The sequence below is a fragment of the Hipposideros armiger genome, unplaced genomic scaffold (genome assembly GCF_001890085.2).
Source record: "Hipposideros armiger isolate ML-2016 unplaced genomic scaffold, ASM189008v1 scaffold_455, whole genome shotgun sequence".
NCBI lineage: Eukaryota > Metazoa > Chordata > Mammalia > Chiroptera > Hipposideridae > Hipposideros > Hipposideros armiger.
The window spans coordinates 1,267,477-1,285,316 of NW_017731805.1; the positions used below are offsets into that span (position 1 = coordinate 1,267,477).

A 17,840-nucleotide genomic window follows, 5' to 3' on the forward strand; every position below is an offset into this window, starting at 1 on the left:
AGGGCAGTGGATGGGGGGTGGGGGGTTGTTACTTTGTGAGGGTGAAAAGGGTAACTATTGCATTGTTCTGTACACCTGAAACTAACAATAAATAAATAAATTAAAAAAAAAAAAAAAGCAACAGCAAGCCTGGCCAGGTGGTGCAGTTGGTTAGAGCTCAAGTCTGAGCAACAGGATCGCTGGTTTGATTCCCACATGGGCCAGTGAGCTGCATCCGGGCTGAGCTGCCAGAGGATTCAGCTGGTGAGAGCGCGCACTCTTAATAGCAAGGTTGCCAATTGACTTGGAGCTGATGGGTCCTGGAAAAGCACACTGTTCCCTTCCCCAATTCCCCAACATTGTTCCCTTCTCGAATTCCCCAATAAAAATCTTAAAAACAAAAACGAAAAAAGCAACAGCAACAAAAATAATTTTATATAGAACAAAGTTTCTTAGTTAGAAGTATGCCTGCTAATAAATGTAGAAGGGGATGTTTCTTTTTAACATGCTCCCTAGGTGGTTCTAATTCCTTCCAAAGTTGGGGAACACCTAACTACTAGATGTTACCTTGAAGCTCTTTAAGTCTATAATAGCTATAGAATCTTCAACAAAGCCCCTGCCTTGGCGGAAACTAATACTTCACAGAAATACATGGAAAATGAAATTCTAGTCAGCCTGAGATGATGTGTTTTCTCCTTTAAAATATAATACTTCTGAAAAAAATATTTTTCCTCATTGCTTTCTACACCAGTCCTTCAGGCCACTCCTGAAACTTCTATTCTAGTGCGGTCCTGGGGAATTCCTTCCTTTTTTTTTTTCTACCACGATCTTCTGCCCCCACAGGGCAAAGTATTTACACCAATGGAGATGGGAAAAAAGGTCTGACAAATAGATGCCTGGATCGTCACCAGGCTCTGCCTTTTGCTTGCTCTGGTTTCTGTGTCTCCTTTCACCACGCAGACCAGAGCTTTGAGGCATCGATCGCCTCTTTGCAGTTTAGTCCAGGGGACACTGTATGTAAATACAAAGTTTCGTGATGCCTCGGAGGGCTTGAATTTTTCATTTCCGAAGTGGGGCAGTGTAGCCTTTTGCCTTTCAATGTGTGTTCTGCCTCTGGGCTTCCATGTTTTGCAGTTCATTTGGGCTATTTTTATATAGTTCTTGTTTAATTATGCAAAGAAGCAATTCAAACGTTAGCATAGTTTTGCATTACTCTCCCCATAATCAAGCTTTGCTTTGTTCCCCGCCTCCAAATCTATTGCCAGGCCCTGTCAATTCCACTTTCAATGCCTGTTAAGCATCATCCTTTGTCTTTTCATTGTCTTGCTGTCATTACCAAAGAGCCACTGCTGTTTGATCCCTAAGTTTCTCCCTTTGATCACTTTAGTCCAAGCAAATGACACCAAAATGTCCTTATCCAGGCCCTGGACGTCAGTGCCTTTGGAACACTACCTGTTGCGTATACTACCATTTCCTCTAACTCAACAAATCTAAAAGCAGCCCATGCCCCCTCTGGATGAGTTCTGCTACCTTCTTGCTGGCCACCTCAGCTCATATCTGCTGAACTGTAACAATGAAAAAGCATCAGCTTTGGAGTCAAACAGAACTAAGAAGTGGGCTTGAACCCCAACTCAAATGCTTGTAATCAGTGTGACCTTGTTGAGCTCAACATTCTCCTTTGTCATATGGGGATGACATTCCTTATGTCAAATAGTCTCAGTTGGTAACCAATGACCTATGTTACTTCCATACAGGGCCTAACACAGCGCAAAGATTTCATAAAAGTGAATTATTACTTCATTGGCTTCTCCTCGTCTTCCTAGTTCTCTATCTAGGAAGTTATCACAATCTGTTCAGTCTTTCTTGAAACCATCTCTTTTATGTCCACACAAATACAGATTCTTTATTATCCCTTCCCAGGCTACTGAACAATCTTCTTAAGTTATTTTCCGGTCTTCAGTACCCCCAAAGACTTGCGTTCTTATTGTACGCAGGAAATCATGCCAAGGCACCTCAATCTTTCTCAAGTAACCCGTTCCTTAGCCTGTCAAAAGATGTATCTTCCCCAGTATCATTTTCTTTTTTTACTACACCTCTCCCTTGATTATGAAAAAATCAGTGGCTCCCCATTACCTTTAGGATAAATTTCACAAATTGGGTGGATAGGTTCCAACCTATATGTAGTGGATTATTATAATTTGGTCTGGCCTAGCCCTCTCACGGTATCTGTCTATGGCCACCAGGATAGATATGTGACCCAAGCTAAGCCATCTGAGCTCTTTCTTACTTTGGATATTTCTCCAACTGAGGAGGAAGGAGCTGTTTCTTTCCTAGAAGCCATGCTGGGCACCATGATCTTGGAAGCTCCCAGTGGCCATGGTGTGACCTTGTGCAATTGAGACAACAGGGTATGCTAGTATCCATTCCAGCTGGACTTGAGGCTAGCCTTTCTCTTGCCCTTCACAGAATGGTAATGTGAGCTCATGCATTTCCCACTTAGTGTTCAGTGTCAGTTAGGGTCCTACCATCTGGAGCCAAGCATCCTGACCAATAATACTCTGTTCACCAGATCCTTGTTTTACTTCTTCTTTCCCAACCCCATCTAAGCTGATAAACCCACTGCTCAATGAAGATAATCTGCGCCTCCCTTTCTTCCGGCTTTGGCCAAGTTGTTTCCCCTGCTAGGATATGTTTGCTCCCTATTATCTCGTTCTCCAAGGTCTGTACTTCCTTAAGACTCAGCTCAAAACCTTCCTCTTTCATGAAGCTTGGTTTGTCCTCCACTAGCACAAGCTCCCTTAGCTTCACATTTAAAGTTCAGATTTTAAAACCTAAAGTCATCTGATACTTATTTACTAATTGGGTCATTAATTCTTATTATTGCCTACCAATCTACCAAATTGGAACAAAAACCCCAGGCTCAACTAAGGCCTAGAAGTGAAGGGACTAGTTCCAAGTCACAAACCCAATTAGAAGCAGAATACATTGATGTTTCCTTAAAAAGACTCACATCTGACTGATGATAGTGGGGGAACGCATTGAAAAGGGAAAACATGAGCCAGGAGCTTAAATCATCTAAAAATGTCTAGATTGTTAGAGGTTTTGGGGAAAAGATAAAACATAATTTGAAGGAAGTGCTAGAGTTTGCTAAATGATGAAAAATGGAACACTGTAAACATCCTATGATCTGCAAGAATTGTGAGGCATCAAAACTGTTGGTGTGATCTTTAAGAGACCTCCAGAGAAGTCTCAGAGGGTGAGGTTCTTGCCAGAGAATGCAGTAGGGCCGGAGATGTATTTGGGAACTAGTGCAAGTTTCAGTTAGAGTCAGGGAATAGAAGGGATAGGTGAGAACTCAATCTAGGATAAAATAGGATCTGTACATAGCTATACTGAGGGACTAAGGGTTCAGTACAAAGAGTTATGGCGAGATTATCTGGGCAAAAACTGCTGCAGTGGGAGGGAATAGATTGGGTGATAAACAAAAATGGGTTATCAGGTTGTGAAGCAGAGTATGGGAGGAATTTTCTCATGGATCAAGGGAGAGCACACAGGCATGAGTCCATAAAGGAAGTGGAGATGGCATGAAAAAGAGTTAGTGTCTTCCTCACATCTAGACCTCTACTTCTGAAGTTTCCAAAAGTAAGTTAACAAGCAACCTCTTTTGGGATCTGAAGGGTAGCTTAGCAAGATCCTGAAATATTTACTTGAAATTTCATGTCTATTTCATTTCATATTATGTCAAAGATATGCATGAGAGAATTTGTTTTTTTTTTATTATTTTATTGGGGAACGGCCATGGTCATTGGTTACACATTGCTTTCATGCTACAATGGCATCGTTGACTCTTTTTAGGGAGGGCGGCAGCTCACAGTGGCCCATGCGGGGATCGAACTGGCAACCATTGGTGTTATCAGCACTACGCTCTAACCAACTGAGCTAACCAGTCACCCCCATGAAATTTTGATTTCTTAGTCCTCTTCACCCTCGCACCAGGACAGCTCGTATCCCTATTTAGAGCAACTTGCTCAAAAGTTCCTAGAATGTAGAGGGATGCCTTGCTTACTAGGACTTCAAAGAGGCATTTTGTTCAATGTCTTTAACACGGGCTCTCACCTAGCATTCCACAGTTCTAAAAACGGATCGAATGTATAAACCTATAGGAAAAGTGACTTCATTTTATATCATAGATATTAAAAGACTGGTATAAAGTTTGTTTCAACAGCGGGTTGTCATGGAAGGGAAGCAAAGGGAGTGCGACTCAGTACGAGAACGTGGTACATAAACATCTAAGCACCTTCAATCCTACCTTGGGCTAGTCTGATGCTGGAAAAAGTCCCCACTGCAAAAACATTCTAAACAGAGTGAGCAATCAAATAACTCTCACTTGACGGACTGGCTGGCTGAGAGTATAGGTGGTGGTCTATCAAGTTTACCAAGGACCCGCCCAGGTAAATGCCAGGTACATGCAATAGAGGTGTTTGCCAACCCATTTAAAATTGATGAAGTACTTGTTAGCCGACTGGGGTGCTGCTGCTCAGCCTTCTCCTCATGTGTCAACCTTCAGTCTCAGTGCTTCGACTTTAAAATAAGAATCACTGACCCAGCATGAAGATTTGATAGGAGTAGGCAGTCAATAAGCATTTAGTCAGTATGTATTTACATAAAGACTCAGGAGTTTTACATTTCCAGCACCCCTCCTGCTCCTTTCTCAGTCTGTTCTCTAATCTCCCCTCAGGTATCCGGGAGGTCTTCGTTTTTTTCCTCTTCACTATTGACCTTGAATCCACTATCCATCCTGTATAGGGAATAAGCCCCCTAAAGATGCTCCACCTACTGCTTAGGAAACAGTGCCAAATGTACAATGATTGTATTTTCCAAACCTAAACTTTGGAACACATGCCATAACTAGTAGAAGTCTACTCAGTAATAGAAACTAACATTTGAAATCAAGACTGTCCCTGACTATCCAAAATGTAGGATTGTTGAAGCTCATAGAAGACAAGGAGGATGGTCTGTGTCACAATGCTCCAGGGCCCCACCTGTGATCCAGTGCAACCTCTCTCTCTGATCTCCTACCTCTCTCTTCCTCCCACGGCTTGCCCCAGCCATGCTGACCTCCTTTTGGTCCCTGGAACCAGACAAGCTTGGTTCTGTCTCAGGTGCTTTGCATTGGCACTTCCTTCTCCCTGGGATCCTCTTCCCTAGATCTTTGCAAGATCCCCCCTCTTCTTATTATCCATGTCTCAGCCCCAAGGTCACCTTCTCACAAAGGCTTTCCTCAACAGCCATTACCCGCAGACATCCCTTGCCCCTAGTCACTCCTGATCCCATTACTCTGTTTTATTTTCTTCCCAGCATTTAATTCTCAAAAGCATCTTTGTTTGCAGTCTTTCTCCACCTCCACCCTCCCACCCACTACCATATAAGCCTCACAGGGCGCTTCTTTGCCAGTATGTCTGCTCCCATATACAGCATCTAAAACAGTGCCTGGGACATGGAAGTAGATGCACAATGACACTTTGTGGAATGGACCGATGAACACTGTCCCTTCTGCCACATGCTGCTGCTCACTCACGTGGAGCTAAGGATTCTGCGACCTGCTCTTGCAAGTCTAAGTCCATCCAAACATCTGTAGGGAAATGCACCTCCCATGGGAAAGGGGCACACACCAGAGGACCCCAATTTTGGCTGGCTGGGAAATGAAAAGTCAACTGTTTAGGACAGAAGGAGGAAACAAAACAGGAGATGGAGCTAAGCAAAAGAAATCAGGTGTCATGCCTGGAAGACTGAAGTTAGGCTGTTAGTCACGGTAACCCAGTTGTGGTTTTGCTGCACACTCCCTAAGTGGCTGGACTCTGGTCTGCCGCTGCTCTACTCTGAGCTTCAAAGGCCATACTTCTAAAATGAGAAAGCTGGAAGCCCCTTCGATCCTTTCCAGTGGCCATTCTTTCTAAGAGGAGACCGAGAAGAGTATAAACTGTGCTGAGTGCGAGTATTAAGGGGCTGGAGTGCAGTAGTCCCACCCAGAACTAAGAAATGAGGTCAGTAAGGTTTACCTTTGAGAGTCAGCATTAATAATCAGAGGCCAGGGATGCAGAGCAAGCTAGCTGAGGGATAAGACTGGGCTTCTAGGCCTTTAAGACCACAGCTGTAGCCAGTTTCAACACAGTAACATGTCTGAATAATAATAAAAAAAATGCATCAATTAGAGAAGGGCAGGGTGTTCTCTAACCTTGGAAAGAAGGAGGGGCCAGACAGAAAGCTGTCGTCTAGGAGAAGGGCCTTCACCCTCAGGACTTGCCTCCCCTTGGAAAGTCTGGCCTCAGGGCAAGATGGACACTGTAGCTAACAGGCTGGGAGTATTGTCAGAAGAGTGTGAGACAATGGTTGAGTCCAGACCCTTCACAGCTGACTTGAAACCCTGACTGCCATTTACTAGTGGCATGAAATTTACTAGTACTACATGAAACAGTTTTCAAATGAGTATCTCCACTTTTCCACCTGGAAAAAGGGAGTGATGATAATAATAAGTATCCCCCAGATTCCTGGGAGGATTAAGTTAGTATGTGTAAAGCATGGGTAGAATAGCGGCTGTTATTATAATTCCACGGACAAAGCCATCTCTGGCTATCAACGCATGCCTCAGGCCAAATGATATTAAATACTTGTCTCCCCTTTTTCTGATGCCACTTTCAACAAGCAACCTACTCCTTCCCGTGGAGGTTTGCTTACACCAAAAAACAAAAACATGCTTATTACAGAGATTCTGAGCAATTCCCACCGCAGAGCCTGCAATATCTTATGACAGACTGATAAATTATTTCTCGTTATGCCTGGGCCTCCCATTTTGCTTGACCACAGAGGCAAAAGATACAAGTGTGGTGCAAATGGAGGATTTTGCATCTGTCCAGGAGCAGATTTGTTTTACTTTCTAAATCATCATACTGACATTCTAATGCCTCTCTCCCCCTTAGTGTGCTTGGGTTAGAACGCAGACACTCAGGCTCTGATCTCCCTGAAGAGTGATGTGCATGAGTCCTCAGTCCCTAAAGCAGAGGGGAGTCCCAGTTGGTTTCCCACCTAACAGTGGTACCACCTGTGTCAGCTCCCTGGCTGACCCTGCTCACAGCAGCTGCTGTCCCTGCCATGGCACCTTCACATGAAAGAGCTTTTGGAACGCTGGTGGGTTAAAAATAAGAAAAGGAGGACACTGCAACTGGATGCATTAATCCAAGGGTTCCCAGTGGCCTGTCTGTAGTGACTTTTCCTCCTCAAAAAAAAAAAAATGTCCGAATGTTTTCATTTCATTCTGTGACCCTGCCTGGAATACCAACGACCCTTTAGGGATGTGTCTTGGAGTTTTAAAGCTTTCTCAATTAAACGTGTGAGTCATTCAAGAAGAGTTAGAGAACTTCCAATGATACACATCAGTGGAAATGTGTTCAATATTTCTTTCCTCCTGACACCTTGCTGGATTGGGTTTACCTTTAGGAATTCATAGATTTTGAGTTGTTTTTGGAGAGAGGGGAGGAAAAGATGAAAACGGGAGGTAAGTGAGAATGTGAAATACTTGGAGAGGCCCATCAGTTCTGCTGAGGGTGAGGGGAAAATTTGAGAATGTCAAGGACCAGGAGGACTCTGGGAGGACGATGACATGGGTTCTGTTGGCATTTCCGGATTGACCTGGGAAGGTAACCAACAATTATAATATTGTTCCCTGGGACAAATACAGCTTGAGCTCCAAGTAAGTCACTTATAAAGGAACTTTTGAGATACAACCCATTGCAACTGAGTTCCCAAATGGTGGGCTTCTTAGAGTAAATCTTGGAAAGAAAAACCCAGGAAGCATTTGAGAAAAAATATATAGGTTGAGAAGCATAGAGCATGTAATGTGTAAGAGCTGGAAGAACATTTGTCGCTGGGGTCTGGGGCAGGCAGTAACCTGCTGAAAACCCTGCCAGCACAAACTCCTCTCCAGAGACCTGGCAGAAAGAGGCCCTGCATTTAAAGAGAGGAAGTTTGGGGCACTTGGGTTATGCTGACGTTTGTTTCATTTTGGGTTCTTGGGGCAGCCTCCTCCCCTATCCTCTCGGAGAACTCCGGGCCTCCCGTCTGAGTCTACCTGTGAGTCCTGGCGGTAAGGGGTGACAGGTAAGAAAGAACTCAGCAGGAGAAGCCAAGCCCTTGGTGTGAGGAAGCTAGAGTGGCTCTAGATACAACTTGGGGGGTAGCACTAAGAGACAATTCAACGGAGTGAGTGAAAGGGAATGGGGGCTCAGGAGCACCCAGTAAGGGGACCAGGGCAGGACACCCAGACCCAGCGAAGGTGCAGTGTGACAGCCCGCGTGGAAGGGAGAGTCAAGATGAGAGTGCTGGGCGGTGTGGAGAGAAGGCGCTAGGGAAGCCGTCCCTGAGGCGACGGGAGCTCCGAGGAGGGAGGCGGGGAGGGTCTGAGGCCGCGGGCCGCGTGTGACCGCCGAGGCTGCGGCAGCTGGAACAGGTGAGCGGCGGGTCCCCGCCCTTCCCCTTGGCTGCGAGCGCGCCTCCTACCCGCTCTCCCCCGCGCTTCGCTGTTCCGCGGCTGCCCTGGGTTTGGGGTTTTGCAACTGGCAGCTGGCTTCTTCTTCTTCTTTTTTTTTTCTTCTCTCCCCTCCCCTGTTTCTGTCTCTCCTTCTTTTAGATTGCTCCACCCCGCCCAGGATCAGGCGAGGGGGGAACCCAGCTGGGCTGCGGCTGCCAACTCGCGCCAAGCGCGTCCGCGAACTCCGGGAGTGGAGTCCCGCGTGCCGCCTTTCCCCCCGGGGCCCCGCGGCCTCCCCCACGCAACCCTTCCCCACTTTTCTCCCCTTTTGCAATCACATGGCATTTTAAGAATGCCGGAAAGATGGCGGTAGCGGCGGCGGCGGCGGCGGCGGCGGCGGCGGGGCTGCCCAGCGCGGGAGGCAGCCGGGCGCAGCGGAGCGGGCTGCTGGAAGTTTTGGTGCGGGATCGCTGGCACAAAGTTCTGGTGAACTTGAGCGAGGACGCCCTGGTTCTGAGCTGCGAGGAGGGCGCCGCGGCGTACAACGGCCTCGGGACCAATGGCTCGTTCTGCAGGGGCACCGGGCACCCGGGCGCGGGCAGCGCGCAGCCCCCGGACTCGCCTGCCGGGGTCCGCACCGCCTTCACCGACCTGCCGGAGCAGGTGCCCGAGTCCATCTCGAACCAGAAGCGTGGCGTGAAGGTGCTGAAGCAGGAGCTGGGCGGGCTGGGCATCAGCATCAAGGGAGGCAAGGAGAACAAGATGCCCATCCTCATCAGCAAGATCTTCAAGGGGCTGGCGGCGGACCAGACCCAAGCCCTGTACGTGGGCGACGCCATCCTGTCGGTGAACGGCGCCGACCTGCGGGACGCCACCCACGACGAGGCGGTGCAGGCGCTGAAGCGCGCCGGCAAGGAAGTGCTGCTGGAAGGTAAGGGGTTAACGCCGCGCGGGCGCGCCGGGCGCGCACACCCACCCACCCACCCTCCCACGGCGCTGCTCCGCTGGCACCTCGCACCCACGTGCTGTCACCCCGGGGAGCCCGGGTGTCGGGGGTGGCGTGGAGTTTTGACAACTTTTACCCACCTGGGGGTAACTTGTCCCCACTCTAGAGTCGTTACAGGCTCTGACCCAGCAGAGGTGTGTGAAAAGGCAAAGCCAGCAGGGTGTCTTGAACACCTACTATGTGCCAATCACGGCGTAGCATGCTAAGTGCACATCGTCTCATTCTCATCCGCAGAATAAGCCAAGGGTAGTAGTGCAGGGACCGGGAGGTGGAACTGGAAATGAAGTGCAGACAGAGAATCACCATATCCACTTGACAAAGCGAGCTCACGGAGTCATCGCAACTCCGATAAGTTTTGTGCTTTGTCAGAATTTCCTCTTCAAGAAGCCTGGGCAACCCCGCTCAAAGGGTTGAATGGTCATGGCCCCAGGAAGGGATGGCAGTGTTTGAATGCGAAAACTCCCGCCGCCCTTCTCCACTTCCGTCCTTTCAGATTGGAAACTGAGGTTATGGCTGGAGAGTGACGCCAAGGGCTGAGAAGTGAGTCGCGGCTTTATGCAAAAGTTCCCTGTGCTGCCAGGCGTCTGGCCGGTCAGTCTGGATTCCAGGTTGCTCTGGGTGGAGAGCTGGCGAAGTGGCTTTGATGCCTGTATTTTCTGGGGATTTTTCCCGAGGGGTGTGAAAACAACTTTGTATTTGTAAACAGTTTCCCCTGCCTGTGAGGCATCTTAAAAACTACTCTCTTGAGAATAGTGCCCTAATTATGGAATGTGAATAAAATAGGTAGTGCTTTTTGTACCCGTTTGTGGTTATGTGGTGGCATGTGGGGAGAAGGGCAGTCAAGTATAATAGTAAGCCAATAATGGGTTCTCCTTCCCCACCACCGCTGCATTTTTCCCTTGTTATCTGCCTCTCTGCCCCTTAGGCTTGGTACATACCTCTGTCAGCACTAATATTGTGTAATTATTTTATATATTTACCCAGCTTCCTCCTCACTGTAGATTGAGCTGTCTGGGGTCTTATTATTGAGTTATGGGTCATCTCCCTTGAGCTTAGGTGCTCCATGACAGACTTGTTGAGTGAATGAATAAATAAACCCATACCTACTGAAACAGCATGCTCTACCGAGACCTTGTAAAGTTGTGGTTAATTTAAGTCCTAAGTTAGGACTTCAGTCAATTTTCTGTTCAATGGTGGTGCTGGCATGTGAAACTGAGAAAGTTCAAAGTTGGGAAACAAACTTTGTAATATGCGACAGCAGATATAACCTCTTGCCTACTTCCTGACCTAGAATAGGGAGGTTTTTCCCTCCTCTTATTTGTCTAGAGGACTCGTGATGTCTTCATATTTAATTGCTATCCTGGATCTAGAAAGTGGCAGGCTATTTGCTTTGGCTTGATGATTAACATAAGTAAACAGAAAAAAAGTTTTCTTGACTCCAGCGTGCGTTGGTTTGTGTGACAATGGACAGGTGGGATCTGGCGGAAGTGTGGTTTAGACTATAAACTGCTGGACACTGGTTCAGCCTGCAATATTTACTGTAAAACATCAGGGGAGACAAAGGCAGGTCATTTTTATTTCAGGCACTGCCCTTCATTATGTCCCTTCTATTCTTTTTCTTGATTTCATTTTAATGACAATGATTTCACAAAGAGGTAAAAAAAAATCTCTCACCCAATAAGAAGACGAAAAGGGGACTCCCTACAGTTAAAAATAAACCAACAAAAAACAATCAACTACTTATATGACTTTATTGATGCAGCACGTGAAAAGTGAGTTTTGTAAAAATCTCTAACGTGACATTTCACAATACATTGTCATGAGTTGCAGGCAGCACATTGCGGGAACACCTCTGGGCCTTCTAGACAAGAATTACGTGGGCTTAGGGCAGCAGTCTTATTTCCATCCTGAGTTTTCAGAAATTGACTGCTATTAAGAGAAGCAAGTAGAGGCCCCACTCAAAAGAGTGTCTCTTACTCTGAGGCGAAGTGTTGGTCCTAGATGTGGCAGGAGTGATCATATGCCTTCAAATCAAATAGCAGACGTCCTCTCATTCGTAGCTTAGCCTAGTACAGAGATTCCCTGCTGAAGGGGCTTATCAGAATCACTGGAAGGGCTTTTTAAAACACGCACCTACTTGCTCATATTCTGAAACACGGTCTTGATTCCAGAATTTCTACATAGGAAAGGCTTTGCAGATGTAATTTCATTGGACGAGAGGACTAAGGGAGATGTTTTAAAGATCTATTTATATGGAAAATACACTGGTTTTTATTGTTGTTGTTGTTGTTTTTTCATTAGATTGCTTTTTTTGGTTTGTTTATTTTAGGGGGCGCTAATGGAGATTAGTGTAGTCCCTTAATCACTCCCCATAGGCCCCCCCACATTACGTGACATACGCCCCCTAGTGGAGAGTCACTGCCTCTACTTGTGGGACACCCAGTGAAATGAACCGCTGAACAGCAAATTTTAATGCCTGCCTTCTAGTCTTAGATTCAGCCACGGAATTATCTTAACCTCCCTGAGCCTCAATGTCTCCCTCTGCAAAATGGGAATAAAGAAGCTGGCTGGACATGCTTACATTACAGGGTTGCTGTATGGAAGAGCACTCTAAGAATAAAAGAGAAAAAAAAAGCATGTATCAAATGCCTGCTGCGATTACTTTTATGATTTAAGTGAAATGAAGATGCAATTGCCTCTTCTGAGAGATAATTGTTGTCTTTTTCTTTACTAGAGTTTATATTTCTTATTTTTATCCTACTTTATTTTGTACTATGACACTGTAATATTAGGAGGCCATTCCTCTGGGGACAGAGAGTCATTACAATAGCTAACATCCCTTGAGCGTGCATGTGCTCAGCTTTACTTGCATTTATTTGTTCATATTACACTTCTAGTAACTCCACGAGGCTTGCACTATTGTTCTTTTTGCTGATGAAGAAATTAAAATTTACAGAGAATAGTTTATTTGCTTAAAGCAACATAGTCAAGAGACTTCCAGGTCTCTCTGACTTAAAAGCTCATACCGGTAACCTCTAGGTGAAACTGATACTCTGAGCTTCTAGGTGGAACTGTGTACTCGACATAGTCAATGCTTCATCAGTTATTGAGCTCAAGATGTTCTTTCTCATTCCTCAAAGATGCTGAAGTGCTTGGGCCAACCCTGAGCTGGAAACCGAAATTGTGTGGGATACTCAAAAGGGAGGCCGGGGGGTGGGGGAGGAGAACTGAGTCTTAAAACCCTAACTCACCAAGTGTCTGGTTATCAAGAGGGTCTGGCAGGGCCTGCATACTTGAACACATGGCCAGCAAGGAAACTAAGTTGTAATTCAGACTTAAAATAGTGAATACACTGTGTCAGGTAAGTCAGCGTTTAGCTAAATAGTCAACAAAGCAAATATCAAAAATCTTTACACCATGAAGTCATTTTTCGTTTTAGTGAGTGGGAACAGAGACCTTGCATGCAGTCATGTGGATTATGAACCTCCTAACTCCAGGGAGCACCATGCACATAGACTGTGATGTGAATGGCACCTTCTAGATCTGGACTGGGTGGGGGGATGGTGTTGGGGGGCACACCTACATAAACAGCTTTAGCAGCTCTGGGTGGGCACAGTAAGGGTTTTTTGCCCTTAGATTAATAACAGAAGTGTACTTTGAAAAGTGTCAACCTTATTGTAACTAAAGCTATAAAAAATTAGTTTTCCCATAACTTTGTCTAAATTGAGGAGTGCAGAATGTTTGGGAAGACTCATATTGGGGTATGGAGGTTGAGGGGGCAGACAGAATCACCCCTGGATCCAAAAGTCTCCTTTGGAACTGAACCAGAAAAAGTGGAAAGTAAAAGGAGAAAGTCAGAGACAATTATTGACATTAACCCTCTCCACCAAATCTTCTCCCTCTCTACTGCTCCCATTAATGCTTGGCTGTTGAGATGATCTGACATGTCACTTTCACAATCACTTTCTCCAGCGGTGGAAGTGGGGATGTCAGGGTAGGGACATGGGGTGCAAAGGAGGGGCAGTGATTTGGCTAGCATAAAAATCTCAGGATTCAGTAAAAATTTGACCTTTAAAGAATCTTACTTTTTACAGGATCAACAGATTCTTAAAGAATAACCAAGAACTCCAGAATTAGTCTTGAAACTCGAGTTATTTGTTGTCTTTTAACTAACAGTTACTCTTTTTACAAGATGCTTTGTCTCTTTGGGCCTTGATTTTCTTCAGTAGAAAGCTAAGGAAGTGGGTTAGGCCATCTCTAAGCCTTATGTCACCTCAAGTCCCATCAACTCAGACCCAGCACACTTGCAATAACTATTTTTTCCAATGCTCCTTTTATGATCATCAAATGAATTTCATAAATCATATAACCAAACTCTAACTTAAAATTTAAATACGATGTAATGTCCTATTATTATATTATTCATATTAACATGATGGAGAAATAAAGTCAATTATTCCTTCAAAGCTTCAGTAGATAATGCATGGCACAACTACACAACAGGTCATAACAAGGGAGGCAGAGGCTACCTGTGTGTAAAATCACCTTCAATGCACAGCTGCAGATAAAGATGGGTAGGAGTGTGCGCTGTCCTTTGGGATCTGGTAAAATCTTGCTTTCCAACATCTGAAGGACTCCCTCAGATGTTGCAAGATGTCTAGAATCCCTGGCTCCTATCACTAAATACTAGTAGTATGCCACCAGTACTCCCCTTGACCTCTAAAATGTCTCCATAAATTTCAGCACTGCTGTTGGAGAGGGGTGTATTGACCCTCCACCCTCTTGGGAAGCAATGCCCTACAAGAATACTAATTCTATGTTACCACTTAGTACTGTCTAACCTTTCGCAAGCTCTTTTTACATATGTAATAATAGCTAACATTTACTTAACACTTACATTGTGCCAGATGCTGTTCTAATAAGCACTTCACATGAACAAAATCATTGATTCTCATAACCCAATACCATCAGTATGTCTGTTTTACAGGTGAGAAAACTGAGGCACAAATTGGTTAACTCACCTGCCAAAGAAACACAGCGAAGAAGTGCTGAGGTTGAGATTCAAGCACAGGCCCTATAGCTTTTGATCCTCATAAACAGCCTTACAAAATAAGCACATTAGGGCCACTTAGCCTCAGTTTGTTGATTAGGAAAGTGAAGCTCCAAGGAGTAAAATGCTTTGTCCTAATTAGGGTTTCTACTTACTTGTCTGGAATATTAATTTGCTATTAGTATTATAATAAATTACAGTAGTTCTCCCCTTATCTGTGATTTCATTTCCCATGGTTTCAGTTACCTACAGTCAACCGTGGTCTGAAAATATTAAATGGAAAATTCCAGAAATTACAACTCATAAGTTTTAAATTGCATGCTGTTCTGAGTAGCATGAATGACAGCTACTAACTTCAGGATTTACAAGTCACAAAGCACTTTCACAATTATGACCTCATTTGATGCTCTGGTAACCCTGTGAAGGTTATTATTATCACCTTCATGATAATCATCATCGCCTTCATCATCATCATCATCCTCCCTATTTTATAAGGGCTAAAGAAACTCATGGTTCACAGAAATCGTGACCTATTTATGGTCAGTGTATGAGTCAGGACTTTTAGTTGCATTTGACAAAAACCCAACTCAAAAAGTTTAACACAGGAGAGAAGTGCGAGGATATAATGAGTGGTGGGTATGACTAGATCCAGGTCTTTACTCTCCAAGCTATGCTTTCCTCCCTTCTTGATGGAAGATGGCCCATGATAATATTTGTTCCCTCAGTACACCTGATGAGAAAAAAAAGTCTTTAACAATTACAGTAGTCCCCCTTATCTGCAGTTTCTCTTTCTGCGGTTTCAGTTACCCACGGTCAACCATGGTCCGAAAATATTAAATGGAAAATTCCAGAAATAAACATCCATACGTTGTAAATTGTGCACCATTCTGAGTAGCATGATGAAATCTTGTGATACCTGCTCCTTCCCACCGAGGACATGAATCCTGTCTTTGTCCGGTGCCTCCACACTGTAGATGTTCCTTGCCCTGTTAATCACTCAGTAGTCAGTCATCTAGGTCATTAGATCAACTGTGATGGTATCACACTGCTTATGTTCAAGTCACTCTTATTTTACTTAGTAACAGCGCTAAAGCACAAGAGTAACAATTCTGCCAATTCGGCCGTCCCAAAGGGGAGCCTTAAGCTGCTTCCTTTAAGTGAAAGGGTGAAAGTTCTCAATTTAATAAGGAAAGAAAAAAAATCGTATTCTGAAGTGACTAAGATCTACAGTAAGGACGGATCTTCTATCCGTGAAATTGTGAAGAAGGAAAAAGAAATTCATGCTAGTTTTTCTTTTGTTTATTTTTTTTTTATTCATACTAGTTTTGCTGTCGCCCCTCACACGGCAAGTTACAGCCACAGTGTGTGATAAGTGTTTAGTTAAGATGGAACAGGAATTAAATTTGTGGGCGGAAGACATGACTTTGTCATGGCTTGGTGATTCTCCTTTGAACATATTGTCAGAAGGTCAATGGTAGCCTAACGCTCTATCACAATGCCTTTAGGGCAGTGCACTTATCACGTGCTATGGCCGAGTGTGGCTGAGTGGGCAGAATGTGACCTTCAAACCTTTCTGAGGAGCAAAAGTGAGGTTGGCAAGGCTCTGGTAAAATGACCTGGCTCCCTGCACCCACGCAGCAGCCCTGGTACTCAACCACTTGACCCTGAATTATACTTAGGAAAGCCTTTCTGAGAAAGGCTTAGGTTTGTCAAGTGGCTTTACTTGCATTAAGATTTTGGTCACCGGGTCCGCCCTCATAGGTGGTTGGACTTACGTGATGATCCCCATTTTGTATAGAAGGAAATGGAAGTGCCAGAGATTACGTGACTCATCTGAAGTTACCTTGAATGAAGGAGCTGGACTTCAGATTATCTAACGAGTTCTTCCTTCTGTGGATGACACAAACTCAAGATATCGTGCTCTAAGGGGTATCGGGCATGGCCGCTGATTTCCGGGAGCTCACAGTAATTAACGAGGTAGGGCATTTCTGGCTGGCTGTGAAGTACTTGAGATTAGTAATGTGAATAATATGATTTTTTAACCCCCAACATATATAGCATAGTACCTGGCACACATTAGACTGTTAAAATGTGGTAGAAAGGGAAAAAAAATGGATGGACTGAAGGAAAGAAGGAAAGGAAGGGAGGAAGGAAGGGAGGAAAGAAGGAAAGGGGGTGGAAGGGAGGAAGGGGGCAGGGAGGGACCGGGGAGGGAGAGAGGGAATAAACTTGGGGATTTAGTGACCGTTTTTATGACTTCCACCCTCAAGCACTCATGCTGTTGGACTGTGGTAATAAACATTTGGCATCAATAATGAAAACTATACTTTGCTCTGTAGAGATGAGAAATACAGAAGTGACTTTATAGACCTAGGAAGCACCAGTCTTGAAAGACAGTTGACAAAGGAGGAGTCAGACATGATTTGAAAAGTTATTGGACAATGTAATTATCCTCTTAACATTATAGGTATAACCCTTTCTTTGCCCCCCTGTGGCTCTGGGGCCTACAAGTCTGAGTCTGTAAGAACACTCACTACCTGAGAGATGAAAGCTATCTACTTAGATATTTTAATTGTTTCTCTTTTAAGACTATATAGCAGCCCAAGCATTCAGACCATATTCCTTAAGTGGTGCTGATGTGAACGGTCCCCCAGTTCCTTATTTCTGCTGGGGTGGGTAATGCTTTTCATGTTCAGTGGTGCATTTTATCAGTCACCCCATGGAGTGTGTATTAAAAATAACTCACCACACGGGGCTCCACATTTGTGAAAAGCATCTAGCTACCAGTGGTCTGTTTGGTGAAGGGGAATTATTCTCCGGCAGCTAGTGGCCTACTAAGAATTCTATTTCAAGTGATGCATTTCCAAGCAGTTAATGTTAAAGAAAAGCCAGCATTTACCCTGCATTTATACCAAGTATTTTATAAACCTCATTACCCACTTCACTGGCTTTGATCTATAATAAGGCTTGCCTTCAGCTCTGGCCTGCAGAGTGAGACTTAAGAGAAAATATGTAATACGCACCACAAAGTAAATGTCCTAACAGACTCATGGAAATGAACCCCACTCCCAAAGTGGAAGAGACAAGATAGGAATGTTCTTGATTAAGAGTGATTAGAATGGAAATTAAAATGATGACCCGTACTTCAGTCTCATAGCCTGTGTAGATGCCTGACCACTGCACTATACAACTGAAGCTGACGTAGAATAATATTGAATGTCAACTATAATTAAATACGTTTACACACACACATACACACATACACACACACACATACACAC

The 17,840-nt window shown here is 44.7% G+C and overlaps 1 protein-coding gene across 2 annotated transcripts in view; it reads left to right on the forward strand.

The window, feature by feature from the left end:
• Positions 1–6,605: 6,605 nt before the first annotated feature.
• SNTB1 (syntrophin beta 1) overlaps positions 6,606–17,840 on the forward strand; it is a 244,491-nt gene continuing 233,256 nt past the window's right edge. Inside the window, exons 1-2 of one of the 2 annotated variants that reach the window (XM_019665864.1) lie at positions 6,606–8,482; positions 8,663–9,434. In XM_019665864.1, the coding sequence (XP_019521409.1) occupies positions 8,867–9,434 (568 nt within the window). In that variant the 5' untranslated portion in view covers positions 6,606–8,482; positions 8,663–8,866. The remainder of the gene's footprint in view (positions 8,483–8,662; positions 9,435–17,840) is intronic. The other variant, XM_019665865.1, reaches the window with a different exon arrangement.